At 45.9% G+C, this 15,798-nt stretch overlaps 1 protein-coding gene across 1 annotated transcript in view; it reads right to left on the minus strand.

Annotated features, from left to right (window-relative positions):
- LOC104159695 (deleted in malignant brain tumors 1 protein-like) overlaps window positions 1–9,320 on the minus strand; it is a 17,249-nt gene extending 7,929 nt beyond the window's left edge. The window contains 8 exon segments of the mRNA XM_009697675.1: window positions 254–403; window positions 438–605; window positions 1,052–1,375; window positions 1,708–2,031; window positions 3,216–3,539; window positions 4,739–5,062; window positions 6,501–6,824; window positions 9,284–9,320. Coding sequence (XP_009695977.1) covers window positions 254–403; window positions 438–605; window positions 1,052–1,375; window positions 1,708–2,031; window positions 3,216–3,539; window positions 4,739–5,062; window positions 6,501–6,824; window positions 9,284–9,320 — 1,975 coding nt within the window.
- Window positions 9,321–15,798: the final 6,478 nt, after the last annotated feature.

A 15,798-nucleotide genomic window follows, 5' to 3' on the forward strand; every position in this document is an offset into this window, starting at 1 on the left:
GATGCCCAAATTTAAATTCTTCTGCACAGCCAGCAGCAGGCTGCACTGCAGCAGCAAAATGTTATGATTCAGTTTTGAATGGGAAGGAGAGGGGTACACAGGTGGATTTACCCACATCCCTGTTTGAAGCACTTTCTCTGCACAATACTGTGGTTTTAGAGTCATAAGACAGGAAGAGGGTACCCTATGTCATTTCAAACGTCCCTCCACATCCCCTAAAAGACGAGCAGATGGTGACACAGATGAGACTTACCCAAGCACACAACACCAGCATCTTCACCATGATTACAATTATGGACTCCCCATAGAGTGATTTTACATTTGGAGAGGTCAGCTTCCGTCCCTGTGCAGTTCACGTCATCCAACCAGATCGGGCCAGATCCTTCTCCAAAATAAGCAGAGGCTGGAGTGGATAATACTCTCCCCCCGCCCCCAACCCCGCACGGCTCTCCCACAGCCCAGCTGCCGGCAAACAACTTCAGCATCTCTTATATCCCAGCTGTCATCACATACCGTTCCCCACTGCTGGCCATAAAAAACTTCAACTCTCCCACTGCAACGATTTGGTCCATTCATTAACCTCAGTGGAGTTATTCTTGGTATATCTGAAGAAAAAACAAGGGCAGGGATAGATAGATGTTAAGTTGCCATTTGCCTGATTCAAAATAAGATAAAATGTATGTGAACCTAATGACATCCAGGATACATTTATCCAGTTGCCTAATGTTGAGATATCTTCTCCAGTTCTTGCATTCAGAGCTAAGCGGACAATTGATTGTGTACCATATTCTGCAGTATATGAAGTAGAAATTCAAGTCAAGGGAAAGACACAGCTTCTGTTTACAGGAACAGCTACACACATGCCAAAAAAAAAAAAAAAAAAAAAAAAAAAAAAGGAATTTGTAACAGATCTCCACTATGTTGAAAGAGAGCTCACAAGCTAGATTCAGGACACATCAAGATACAGCCTACTGCTGGGGTGGTACATAAATACCCCTCTTGGTAATAGAAAACCTTCCCGGCCATGCAGATGGACAGAGAGAGGGGTTACCTGAGCACACCACGCCAGCATCTTCTCCATGCTTGCAGTTATGGGACCCCCAAGACTGGGCCCTACACTCAGAGAGGGCAGCCTCGTTCCCTGCACAATTCACGTCGTCCAGCCAGATGGGGTCAGGCCCTTGCCCAAAATGAGCTGAACCCGGGGCTGACAGCGCTGCCCCACAGCCCAGCTGCCTGCACACAACGCTGGCTTCAGCTGTATCCCAGCCGTCATCACACACGGTTCCCCACTTCTTCTCATGAAACACCTCGACTCTCCCAGCACAACGATTCGGACCGTTGACGAGCCGGACGGGAGCTGGTTCTGCAACACCTGGACCAAAACACAAGTGCAAAGTGTTTGGGGAGCTTTGCATGCCTCAGAGCTCTGTGGAGAGGGCAAAACCCCCTCCTTGCAGGGGTCTGGAAGCCAACAGGTCTTGGGTCCGTGATGTGTAAATGTGAAGGAGGAAACAGAGCACTGGTGGAAACAGTGCATTTGAGAGCGCTGAGTCCCCCCCTTGTAAGCCTCTACAAGCCTGGCTATCAGAACTGACCAAAGTCAGCAACATCCTAGCCCCCATGTAATGTCCAGGGCCAGACACACTTCTTATGAACACAGGCCATCCCTCGTATCCCACATTTCCTGACATGCATTAGTGGTACCTGAGCACTCCACACCAGCATCCTCTCCATGGTTACAGTTGTGGTCTCCCCAAGGCCTGGCCCGACACTCAGTGAGGCTGGTTTCAGCCCCTGCACAGTTCACATCATCCAGCCAAATTTGTCCGGTTCCTTGTCCAAACTGAGCAGAGCCAGGGGCTGAGACCGCTGTCCCACAGCCCAGCTGCCTGCACACCACTTGAGCGTCGGTCAAATCCCAGCTGTCATCACAGACGGTTCCCCACTGCTGCTCATGGAACACCTCGACTCTCCCAGAGCAGGTGCTTGAACCATTCACCAGCCGGACTGGAAGCAGGTCAGCAAATCCTGTGTTGAGAAATAATGAAGACCTCAATTCTCTCTTGTATTTTGGTCTGTGCTGACAGGGTAAAGCACTGTGCTGCTCACTGCTGGATTGCATAGACAGTCTGGCATAGACAGACATTGCTCATTTTTTCAAACCAGTTTAGCAGACCCTTGCAGCCATTTCAATCCCTTAGAGCAGTTGTCTCCAGTGGACCTCTCTTGTTGAGTAGCCCCTAATAAAATTAGCCAGCTCTGTTTGAACCTTCATCTCATCAGAAGATGACAGTTATGCCTGCAGCCTGTTATTGTGGTGGACCAGACTGGGGGGAGTAGCACTGGGCTGGCTAGGTCTGCTGGGAAGGGACAGGCACCTGCGGACGAACACTGGTCGAGGAGCACCAGGTTGCCTTATGGTCCAGGCTGTGTTGAGGACTCTTAGCATCTGGGGTCACAATTTTGGTAAAGCAGAAAGAGTTGATTGAGGGCTGCCAATATCAGATGCTGAAGTTTTCTATCTCTGGTGTTGGTGAACATCAGATATCTGGTGCTGAGGACTATGAGACAGGCCAGACAAATCTCACTGGAGGTGCCTATTTTCTTCACAGATGTGAAGGCGACTCACACTGTGAGACTTAACAGCTGCATTTTTCACATCTAAGATCTGAGATATGAATCCCTCCTCCTCAGATTAAGCAACTGCTGATGGGAACTTCTCAGGACTAGCTGGGCAGAGCAGTGGGCTGGAAGAACTACCGGCATCCCTGACAGATGGTATTTTTGTGAATCTGTGTGAAGGAAGAGGAATAAGAGAAAGAAGAATGGTAGCATTTGAGACCCAGAGCTGCCAGCCATGGATGTCCTGGCCCGTAGCTGACTTAATCAGCAAGAAGATCGCTCAGCAAGAAGTGCAAAATTATTGGGTTGAAGAGTAGCTGAGCTGAGAAAACACACCAAAATGAGTGTTTCCTCTGTCTGCTGCAGCAAAATGGCCTCCAGAAGCAATTCATGAAAAAGATTTCATTGAGGAAAGAGAGGTCAGAATTGTCTATAGCTTTAGACACACTTTTTTCAAAAGCACTTTTGAAACACTCTGTGTCATTTTCTTTGGAAGACCTATTTGTGCTGAAGGACCTGGGCCTCAGGATCTGTCTGAAAGGGTTGTCCACAGACAGTTTCCCCCACAGCATGCCATGAATGATGGGTACCTGTACAAACCACGCCAGCATCTTCTCCGTGCTCACAGTTATGGCTTCCCCAAGGAGTGGCTCTACACTGGGAGAGTCCAGCTTCTGTCCCTGTGCAGTTGACATCATCAAGCCAAATGGGGCCAGATCCTTGCCTAAAGTAAGCCCTGTGGGTAGCCAACAAGGCCTTCCCACAGCCCAGCTGCCTGCACACCACCTCTGCGTCGACCAAGTCCCAGTCATCATCACACACAGTTCCCCAGCGCTGGCCATAAAACACCTCGACTCTCCCAGAGCAGTGGGTCAACCCATCCACAAGTCGAAGCACTGCAGGTTCTGCAAAACCTACAGGGGAAAAAAAAAAAAAAAATCAGGAAAGTATCTGTTGCAGTGTCTGGAGTATCTGTCCTCCACCTAGCAATGAACATAGCATCTCTCGCAGTTTTGCATGGGAAAAATTGCATAGAGGCAACACAAGCACTTCCTCCACCATCACAGCATTAGATGCTCAGTAATGGATTTTACAAGCTTAAATATACTTGGGATTGAAGAGGGCAAGCCCTAGTCTTGCTTAAATGTGGATGTCCAGTGCTTTTAAGACCCTCTAGCCTCTGTCTGGCATTGCAAAGGGTTTCAGATCTGCCGTGTGTCTTGCTGCCAGCCCCTTATACACGTCCTATGTACCTTAACACACACCAGAAGGTGCTAAATACCTAGAGGTGCCAGAATCACTCTCATACTACTCCTTCAGCCTCACGCTAATGACGTTTTTACCCACAACTCAATGAACAAAATGTGAGTTTCTCAATATATTAAGATTCTACAAACTTTGCAGAACTGTGTATGTGGCTACAGAGGAAAGACACTAGTTAGCACCTTGTTACAGGAAAGGCAGGTGGAAACCAACTCTTCTCCTTCCAGTGTTGTCCAAGCAATCAACATATTTGTGATAACTGGCCCACCAGCAAAGGCTTAATGGTAACCCACTTGTGGCATATGGTGCTTCTTGCTTGACCAGATAGCTGGTGAACTGGGAAGGAGCAAGTGGCTCTGGGAATCATGACGGGAGATTCGGAGGTGTAACCTTGAAGCTCCAGTTACATGGGAGGACCTGATACTAATACGTTGGGAGGGACAATGTGGGCCGTGGGAAGAACCGCACTTAATGCAAGCGTTTTTGGGGAACTTCAGAAAGAACTATGTCTACAGGCATGAGGGTGGGATGGTGGGGCTGCCAAAGCCACTGCTCTCTGCAGTGCGAGAGGATGCTCTTCCAAGGCATTCACTGGCCATGTGCATGGTGATCCCTGCAAATAATTCCTGCACCACTGAATCTTGCCAGTGGCTCATGTGGTGGTGGATTTTAATTAAGGAGAAGAGGCAAGACTACTTTAGGGCTTAACAGTATGAATCACATTTTATCTTACAGTTCTCTTGGGTGTTGGGGTCAGCACCACTCCAAAGGGAACAGGGCCTCCTACAGCACCTCCAGCATCTCTCCACACCCCACAAAACCCACCCATGTCATGCAGATTGGGATTTACCTGAACACACAACACCAGCATCTTCTCCGTGCACACAGTTATGGCTTCCCCAAGGTTTTGCACTGCATTCGGAGAGGGCAGCTTCGGTTCCTTTGCAGGTCACATCATCAAGCCAAATGGGGTCAGGCCCTCTCCCAAAGTAAGCTGAGGAAGGAGCAGATAGGGCGGTCCCGCAGCCCAGCTGCTGGCATACAACTTCAGCATCCATTATATCCCAGTTGTCGTCACAGACAGTTCCCCATTGCTGGCCATAAAGCACCTCCACTCTCCCAGCACAGTGACTTGAACCATTCACTAATTGCAGCTTAACTGGGTTTTTATTTTCTGCATTAAAAAAAAAAAAAAAAAAGGAAAAAAAACCCTAACAAAAAGAGAATCAGGGATTGCACATGGAAAGATTGCCTAGAGATCAAAGGCCAGGAAATATCACCACTAGCACTGCCCAGGACTTGACAGGGTGAAGGCTGATGAGGATAAAGTTGTGTATCTTCCTCTGTGGAGCATTAAAGAGATAAATAGTATAGATTGGGAATCCCTTGTGAAACAGGACTGTGCAATTCCCACTGTGATGTTTCTCCAGGGGTGGGGACTTGCTACAGATCAAGACACCCACATGTCTTATAGACTTGTTGGTGTCTTCATGTGAGATGGATGTTGACATTCTAGTTAGTCAATGACATCTGTGGCGTTGCTCAGCTGGCCTAATATCGGCATTTGATTCAACTGCCCAAATAAGCATTCAACAGCATTTGCCATGCCATAGATATTCCCCCTTAGGTCTCCTTTATGCCTGTATCTTATCTGTCAGGTTGTGTCAGATGCCCCAGGGCATCTCTAATTACACTTAGCAACTCTGTATAGGGAACTGAGTCCACCCTAGATTTCCATTGCTTGCAACAGGAAGACACCCAGCCCTAGTGGCAACACCTGCATTTAGACATATATATGTCTGGGTATTAGTATGGCCCTGAATCCCATTCCAGATCCAACTAGGGTGACGTAGGTTTGGAAATTTGGTTCGTTGTTCAGTGCTGAGTGGAGCAGTGTTTGGGAAATACTGACCTTAAAGAGAGCAATGGGCAGACTGTCAACCTCCCAATCCCCTTTCCACCTCCTGGGATCTGTGGCCTGCTTGATTAAGCTTTACTCTCCAGTTAACCATGATGCAGAGGGGTACGGTACACCTTCAAGACTTCCCCACCCAGTTCCTGGAGCTCAGCATTCATTAGCATCAAGGTTAGAACTGGCTCACAAACAAGTGACCCACAATTGACTTTGTCATCCCAGTCTCAGTCTGGAGAATAAACACATCCACCAGGAGAGAGTATGGTCACAAAATACAAATGCAAAGAGGCCACGTAAATGCTTAACTTCCCTGGCATATTTCAGCCACGAAATACGTGCATGGAAAGCATGTGTGTCCAGGTGGGGATCCTTAAGTCTCCTTGCCTATAAACTTCATGGTGATGGCATAAAGGACAACAATAACATGGATCAGGGAAAAAAACTATGACCTCTGTTCTGCCCCAGTAACAGAATGAGCACAAACACACCACCCCACACACTGTTTAACTGGTAGAACTGAGCTGGATATCATTGCCTTGGCGTGGTGTAGGTCAGTGCCTGAAGCTGCCATCCCCATCCTAAGCCCTAAGAGTAGCACTGACAGAGAAATAAAATTTTGCAAACAGGCTTAAAAAAACTCCCTCTACACCACACAGGCTCCTGGGGTCTCTCAGGGAGGGGTGCGAACATAAGTTACCTGCGCACACAACGCCTGCATCTTCTCCATGATTGCAGTTATGCTCTCCCCAGGGTCTGGTCCTGCAGGCCGAAAGGTCAGCTTCTGTACCGGTGCAGTTCATGTCATCCAGCCAGATATGACCAGTTCCTTGACCAAAGTGAGCCGAGCCAGGGGCTGACAGTGCTTCCCCACAGTCCAACTGCCTGCATACGACCACGGCATCGGATAGATCCCAGCTATCATCACACACGGTTCCCCACTGCTCTTTCCAAAGCACCTCGAGCCGTCCTGCGCAGCGGCTGGGGCCACTCACAAGTCTGATGGGAGCTGAGTTGGCAACACCTGAATCCCAAAACAAGCCAAGGTGGAAAATGGGCATGAGTCAGGTTTTGGCTGATAGTGGAGAATATAATATCTTGCTCCTGCAGGAATAATGTCATTTTGACTGTGTCTGGGGAAAGATTGCTGAAATGCTCACCACATTTTTTTCCAGCAGGAACATCATAAGAAAAACTCGCTGGCTAATTAGTGGTGTAAACTTCTTGCACAGATGATGTTAGGACCTGTAACACATCTCTGCATCTCTAAAAGCAGCTTCAAGCTCTTCTTAGTCACATAGGACATTCTTGATCACGGGATTCCTAATAATATGTCTCTCCTAGATGCATGCCAGATATTCGAAACCTTGGATGAGAGCAAATCATTTCCAGCCATGGAAATGTCACACACCCTCTGACATGGTGTGTGACAGTTCCACACCACAGAAACCTTAGGCTGTACCATGCACACAGTCAGGAAGACGAGAAGAAAATCTCAGATTATGGTCCCTAGGAAGATGGAGGTCCCAGAGTACGTGTATCCACACAACCTGAGCTGCTGTAGCACCATGGGTCACAGATCATCCCTCCCCACCCTCGTTGTGCAGCTCCCTGCTCCATGCACAAGACCATCAATGTTCCTCCTGAGGTCTACCACTCTCCCTGTGTTGTGCAAGTTATCAAAGGAAGCTTTCAGGTCACTTCTCTGGGTACAAATTAGGATTTCCACATCCTTGCCCAAAACATTTGTCAGAACTTTCCTATCCAGAGTTAGCTCACCTGGCACCATGTGGAGCACAGTTTGTTCACCTAAATCTAGGTTTCTAGTGCCATTTGTAGACCTGCACCCTCCAGAGCAATAGTTGGACTCCAGGATGGAGAAACTAGGACAATTCAAATGGCTTTAGGCATCTGTATTCAGGCAACTGCCTACAACACATGAAGTCATAGAATCATTTAGGCTGGAAAAGACCTTTAAGATCATGGAGTCCAACACCGCCAAGTCCGCCACTAAACCATGTCCCTAAGCATCACATCTACACGTCTTTTAAATACCTCCAGAGATGGTGACTCAACCACTTCCCTTGGCAATCTGTTCCAATGCTTGATAATCCTTTTGGTGAAGAAATTTTTCCTAATATCCGGTCTAAAGCTCCCCTGGCGCAACTCGAGGCCTTTTGCTCTTGTCCTATCACTTGTTGCTTGGGAAAAGAGACCGACCTCCACCTCGCTACAACCTCCTTTCAGGTAGTTGCAGAGAGCAATAAGGTCTCCCCTGAGATTCCTTTTCTCCAGACTAAACAACCCAGTTCCCTCAGCTGCTCCTCATAAGACTTGTTCTCTAGATCCTTCACTAACTTCATTGCTCTTCTTTGAACATGCTCAAGCACCTCAGTGCCTTTCTTGTAGAGAGGTTAGGATTCACCTCCCAGCTGCTGACAGTTACATCATTGTCTGTGCTAAACAACTGAACTCCCATACAATGCAGAAAAGGAGGTATTTCAATTCAACATCCATCTTATAATTAAGGAGGAGGACTTGAGGTAGAGAAGGGCTTCTTTCCCTTCATGGGTATAAGGAAAATCCAGGCTACTGTTGGGATCTAAGCCTGGCAAAGGATACCAAAGATCCCTCCTTATTGGAAAGGCGCTGTCTGATGCTTAAACTATGTCTAGACTTTTGGTCTCGGGTGCTGCTCCCCATGGCCTTTATACACTTATATCAGAGGCTTTAGAGCAAGGGCTGCCACCTAAGGCTTGCCAGCTCCACTCTTCCATGCTGTTGTAAAGCACGGATATTTTTCTAACAAGCTTTAAAACCCCAGATCATCCTCCTTGGTCATTTGCAAATCTGGCACACCCTTTACTTCATTCCAGCCCCTGAAACAGCCTCGACTTGTACCAAGTTTTGTTAAAAACCAACAGCACTGTCTCAGGATAATCCTTATCCAATTCTTTTCCTACATTTTGGTTTAAGTTATTGGATTATGCTGATTTGTATGATATAAATGCAGCTACATTAAGCACTGACTCTGACAGGGAGGCAGTGGAGGTCTGCTGTGTTTATTCACCCTTAGGTCCTGGCTCCAACACAGGCTGTGACTCCAGGGTGGAGGAAAAAACAAGACTTCATTCTAGATTACATAGATCAATCAAAGGAAGCTCCGTCTTTATGCTTGCATTTGTTTGTTGCCAGGTTTTGTCTCTGTATATTTGCATTGTTAATACCTCTAAATCACCAGGTGAACTTCGGAAGGGAAGTGATCATCTCTGCTACTATCTCCTCTTGTCTCAGAAATGTCAAACCCTTTTCCAGTGCCAGGAGTTAAAACCCAAGCTTCCTGGATCTTCAGTCCTTTATTCCAGCCACAAAACCCATTTCATTGCCAAGATGGGCGATACAAGAGGGGTCAATCTATCACAAGTCCCTTTTATAAGACCATATCTAGAACCCTGTTCTCCAGGAGCAAAGAAGAAAACTTACCCCAAAGCCATGCCAAGAGGAAGAGCACAGTTTCCATCCTGGTTCCAGCAAAGACAGCCAGGCTCCCACTGTGGGTGTCCCGGGGTGGGAAAAGAAGATTTCTTGGTGATCCCATGGTAGTAGCAGAGACCTTATACTACCCAGCTCACAAGGGCCTGGTTGGCAGGGTAGAGCAGGAAGATCCTCCTTGTAGAAGAGACAAAGAGTCAGTGGGTGGCTGGGGAGGCAGGAGAGAAGACAGTAAGGACCAAGACGGGAGGTAGGTGACAAATATTCCTTACCCTGACTCCTCCCCTTAATTGGCCTCTCCCTCTTCACCCTCCAGTGCTGGCCCCCTCCCTCTTGGTCCTTGCATCTCCCTATGCTCCTTTCCTCCTCCCAGGCTCTTCTATTCATCAACATATTAAGGGAAAGTAACCCCTGCTAGAAAGCACTGAAACTTTTATCCTCTGTTGTTTTGGGAAAAATGAAACTGTTTCTGGCACTTCTAAAACTACCGTGCACATGGCTTGCAAGACGTCAGCATGGGTAAGTAACACTGGTGAACCTACATTTCTGGTATTTAGTACTGGTGATTAAAATAAAGTTTGTGTTCAGAAAAACTTTAAGTTAGCCTGCTCTCTGTTTATTTTCCAGACTAATTCTTCCCTTAGAGATGAGTTTTTTGCTGGTGCACTCCTGGGGAAAAGCAGACTTTCTGAGATCTACAGGGCCAAACTCACAATGACCAGTTCAGATTCAGTCTGATGAAGATGCTTTTGATGCCATGGACCAGTTGTTTTCATGGACACAGATTATGGATGAATTTTTGGACATCTGTGGTGGTATGATTGGCCTTGACTCTAGAAGGCTCCCTAGGGAGGTGGTGGAGTCATCGTCCCTGGAGATGTTCAAAAAACGTTTAGATGTGGCACTTCAAGACATGGTTTAGTGGACAGGGTGGCATCAGGTGTTCGGTTGGACTTGATGATCTTTGAGGTCTCTTCCAACCATAATGATTCTATGATTCTAAGATGAATATTTGGAGGCATGAGGAACAATATAAGGTGCAGGGCCTGTCTGATTGCCTTCTTATCTATCCTGCCCCTGTCAAGAAGCTTCTGGCTCTGTCATCTTTACTGCTGACCTTCAAGTGATCCTAAACTGCTGTTTCATCATCCTTTACTTTCTCTTCTTCAGAAGAAACAAACCCAACTCTTTTGGCTTCTCCTTATTGATCATGTTGTGCTCTAGGTCCCTGGCCATCTTGGTAGCTTTTTCCTTTGAGCCAAACCATGACACGGACCAAGGCTGAATGCAGAAATCTTTTGGATCATAGCAGATATTCAGGTCATTCAATTTATTTGGTCTTGTTTTTTTTTTCCTTCCCTCTTTGCATTATGGGAGTGTGGAAGATTCCTAGATGGAAGAGGAAGCATATTTTGAGTCATATTTGCAGAGGAAAATTGTCAAGAGGTGAATCTTACTGAATCACATACCATGAAGAAGATCGTGCAGATGAGCTGGCAACCGGAAAGAAAGCCTTGGAATAGAGCAGGCTGCAAGAGGGACAGATACCATAAGCCAAGAGGAGAGATCCCATGAGATGTTGAAGCAAGAACGAAGAAATCTTATCTGCTGTGGACAAAGTATCTGCAACACCTTCTATGTCTCCGAAGGGACCCACTGGGTCCTCACGCCCAGATCTTTGTCAGAGGTGCCAATTAGTCTCCCTGTTCTGCCTTAGTATTTCATATTTTCAATCAAGTTATGTCTTTCTCAAGTAGCCATTGTTCCTTCGGCTTGCGTTCTGAGCCTACTATTTACTATTTGCTTCAACTTCAATTGGCTTTGTAGTTCTTTGTTTACCCTTCAGTCTTATTTCTATTGACCTTTAATATAACCATATATATGTTCTTTGTCCCCACTTACTGGAAACAATAGGCCTTTGGCCAAGTAGTGGAGCAGCTCTGCATTCCTCTACCCCTACATTTCACTCTGGTTTTGAAAGCATCCTGACTTGGCTTATTTCCCCTCGCTATATTTGGAGGAGGAGAGTTTGTTGCATTGCTCTTTCCTAAAGTCTTGTCAGGAGCGTATAACATAATTTCTCCACGCAAAGCCATGCTGCAGCATTGACATAAATCTTCAGCAGTAACAGGATGGGAAGGAAAGGAACATTGTGCCTGGCACAGGATGAGCCACCGTGTGGCTTGAATGCAAGTGCTTGAACAGGGCACACAGACAATTGGAGCACAGGACGTGAGTGAAGGCATTTGACAATGTAATATAAGAACAGAGCTGTTCTCTAAAGGAAGAATAGGCAGGAGATGAGGGCAGCCACCACACAGGCAAACCAATGACCTCACCCACAGGGAACAGTCCCACAGCACCAGAAGAGCAGAGAAGGATAATGAGAGCAATGGAACCTACCAACAGTACAATAATCATCAGGTGAAGATAAGGTAATGAGCCAGCACCGAGGTCAATCCAGAAAATCCAAGCAACAACTAAGGAACAAGGCTGGGAACAGGCACACTCACATCAGAGCTCAAGTAAGGACTGAATTTCCAACCCTGACCTGAAATGGAGCCCCTGGACAGAGGCTGTGGGCAGAGGCTCAAGGTGTGGGTATGGGTGTTAGTATAGGCTCCAGGCTCGGGCAATTAAGGCCTATGAATGCATTCAGCATCCTGACAATAAAAAAGGGAAAAAAATCGGTCCTAATTTTAGTGGGTTTAGGGAATATCTTGCAGTTTTATATAGAATCATAGAATCGTTATGGTTGGAAGAGACCTCAAAGATCATCAAGTCCAACCTTCTACCCAATAGCATCATGCCCACTAAATACACTAAACCATGTCTCGAAGCGCCACATCTAAACCTGTTTATGTCTTAGCTCCTGACTGGGTGGCCGTTGGGCAGAATGTGTTGGCCATGAGCAGGTGTGCAATGAAGGTGGCCTAGTCGTCACAGCTAAGAGGGCTAGCAGATTTCCTTTTAGTCAGGTCACCTTCTGGCTGTGACATTGCTCAAGACCTCAACATGGATGTGTCAACCCCCCTGACAAGGAAAGAAGGCACTGCTGCCTGCCCCAGGACAACTTTCCCTCTCTGGACACTGTCTTGCCAAGCCCGGAACCATCCTCTGGTGTCTCTGGCTGGCTCTATCAGGAAGTAAGGCTGTCACTAATTACAAGCAGTACTTTGGCAGCTGCACCACTGCAAGGAGCTGGGCTTCCCTGCAGGTTCTGTGGAGGTTTGGGGGTACACAAACCACAGAGCCATCTCTTGGCCAAGGTCCACAAAGGTACCTCCCCTTTTTTGATTCCCTGAAGCCACTTTTTTGGGAACAATCATCTAAAACTTACAGAAGTCTGATTACCTGGGATGTTTTTGGCTGTGGTCCCCAGGGAGAGCCCATCCTGCACTACACCTCTTTCAGCACAAGGGCAAAGCTGTGCTTCTAAATCCTGCTTCGTCCTGCACAATTGACGTTGCTTCATTGAAACCCATCACCTGATTTAGGCGTTATCAGGCTAGATCAAGAGAGGTGCAATAGCAACGCTGTCTTGGCTGCACACCCTTTCCTAAATTCTTATACAGCACCCCTAGCCCTAGAGCTGACCATGCACGTCTGTCTTGGACATGTCCCATGCTTTTGAAGGGTTCCTATTCTTGTCTTGGAAAGTGGCAGGGATATTCTAGTAGCACTAGTAGTCATACCAGTGGGTATTTGTGTTTTGCAGGGTGGAGTCAGGGTTTTCTTTGTAGCTTTGTGACTGCAGGAGGCTTTTCTAATCGTATCTTTTTTTATAAGATTCTTCATCATCAAAGGAGAAAACATCTCTTTCTTATTTTCATAAAAAATAACAACAGCTCTACACTTGATCCTTAGGGGAATACCACACCATTGATTTTTATTGTCTGAGCTATCCTATCTGCCATTTTTTTCTTTTGTGGAATCTGTAAGGAGCTTCTCTGACAACTGCTGTTCCTACAGGTCCATGATCTCTTCTGCTTGTTCTGGTAGTCTGGGCTCCCTTGCTCCCACCTGGGACTGCTGTCAAGGCTGCCTGAGTTCTCTTCCCTCTCTTCTAAACCTCTCTATCCAGACAAGCTCCTAAACTATCCCTCTATGCACGGCTACTTGTGGCACAGCTCAGAGTGATGCGAGCATTCGGAAACCCTTGCCCATCCCTTCCCAATTTAACTGTCCCTCCTGGCTCCTTGGAAATCTCAGACTTTCAGGGCAGGTGTTGCTTTTCCTCAGCTTTCTGTCTTGGCACGAAAGGCTTGTGCCTTTTGCTTCCCAACTTTTCAGCCAGACTTGAGGTGGCTGCTCAGTCTTGGTTTAGCCTGCTTTTCTCTTGCTGAGGCCACCCTGACCTTTCACTGAAATACTTTTTGTTTGTATAAATTCAGCCTCTTTGTGGCTCTTGCTGATTTAATGCATGGCTTTATGGGCACAGGCTGACAGGGACGTTTGTCAGTGGGACGCTACGGCAGGAGGGGCTCAACCTGGCTGTTCTCGCTGGCTTGTGCAAGTGCGAGGGCTCTGCAAGAAGCTCAGCATCTGCAGCAGGGAGCTGGAAACACCTGCTATGTCTATATGGCTCAACCAGCTGTGATATTTTCACACTGCAGCCTTATAGGTCCAGTAGATAGAGCCTTGCACTTGCTAGTAAAAAACGTAGGGTTTGTGTTATACCCCAATGTAGGGCTCAGGATTTGCATTGATATGAGTAGATTTTTAGTTTGGTTTATGTGTGACAGTGATTGATTGTCTCATGCTCACCCAACTTTTGCCAAGTGGTATTTGCGGAGCTAAGCTACAAACAAATAGGAAATGCATAAAAAACAAACCCGACACAACAAAAAAACAAAACCCTGGCCAAGCATCAAACTATGTAGCCTTTGAGAAATATTAACACTGTTCTCTGAGGCTGAGGCGTTACTGTGTAATTTATTGGTGCTGAACATGAGCATGTGAAGTTCATGTAGACCTCTTGTAACTATTATTTTTCCTGTAGTAATCATATAATTAGGGCTATAAGTGTTAATATAATTGCAATTAGACCAATAATTGTTGGTCTATATTTGTTGCCAGTATAGGGAATAATTGTTGGTCTATATGTTTTGCCAGTTATTGACTAGGTCAATAATTCTTGCCAATCATTATTGCCAATAATCCTTGGACTGTTAAAACACGACATATGCTAACAGTAAATTCTTGGGTCTCTATATAAAGTATGTTCTCCTTGTTTGCCCATGAAAGAAGGTAATTAAATGCAATAGCAGTTTACATAAATCTTGCAAAGATTGCATTCATGCCTGCCTGTATTTTAAAAGAAATGAAATTACCTTTGTTTCTCAGGCCTGACAATTGTGCGTAGTATAATACAGGGCCAAATCATCTAGAAATATTTATAATTACTTTTAACACCTTCCAAGAACATGTTTGAAAGTGAGTCATTGAGCTAATGAGATAGTAGTGTCCTTAAGTGGTGTGCCACAGACCTGCTAAGGACATGTGCAAGTCAAATCAGTTCTAATTTTGTAGGTTCTCTATCATTCTTGCCACAATAATTTTGCATCTGTCTACTTTCAGCTTTCTTCTCTTGCTTGGCTTTCGTTTGTGAGCTGTCTGGCAGCTCAGCAATCTTCTCACGCAAGAGGGACAAGCTACACATCAAGGGCCTCAAACTGCAATATTTTTCTGCTGTGAGTAGAAAAAAGGTGTATGATACAACCGTTAGCAATGGCGACATTTGACCTGCATCGAACTGGAGCATTGCGTGGAAAAATCATGGCAGCTTCTGGGGCTGATTAAAAAAATAAAATGCCCCCCAAAAGCCAAAAAACTCCTTTCCGTTAGGAACAAGTGGCTGTAAATTTATTTCATTGAAGGCTTTAGCTACCTTAAATTGGGCGTGCTGTCTAACAGTCAAGACTTCTACTTGTTCTGCGACTTTGAGAGTTTGAGTCATTAAATAGCTCATGAAAGAGTGAAGTTCTGTAGTGTAATTGCAAAAGTAGCTTTAAGTAGACATCAATCTGTTTACAAAACTTGCCTTTGCACACAGAAAGGGGTTTGATTAGTGTAAGGTGCTTGATCCTTCGTACTAAACCAACATGTTGCAATACATGCACATTTTTGTTTCACATCAGTCATTGCAAACATTATATCCCTCAGGCAAAGTAGGAAAGGATTTACTCTATGACCATCAGTTTGTAAGGGTGATGAAATGCACAGGAACTGATCATCGAAAGTTACGACTGTTGGAGATACGTGCTGTTTGCTAATGACTAGATTTTGATGAGGCTGTCTAATTGCTGACTGAGAAAAGGCAACTCTATAGCTTTGCCAAGGGCTGACAATGGGCCAACTCTTATGACTTGTTTAAGTTTGGTATCAATAGTTATGACTTTTTTTTTTTTTAGGGCTGTAAAGTTCATTTGCTTTTTCAGATGTAAACATTTGTTGAGTGATATTTTCAGCCAGCTTTTGATGACTGACATCTTTCTTCTAAGTTC

This window comes from Cariama cristata, unplaced genomic scaffold (genome assembly GCF_000690535.1).
Source record: "Cariama cristata isolate BGI_N322 unplaced genomic scaffold, ASM69053v1 scaffold173, whole genome shotgun sequence".
NCBI classification, from domain to species: Eukaryota; Metazoa; Chordata; class Aves; order Cariamiformes; family Cariamidae; genus Cariama; species Cariama cristata.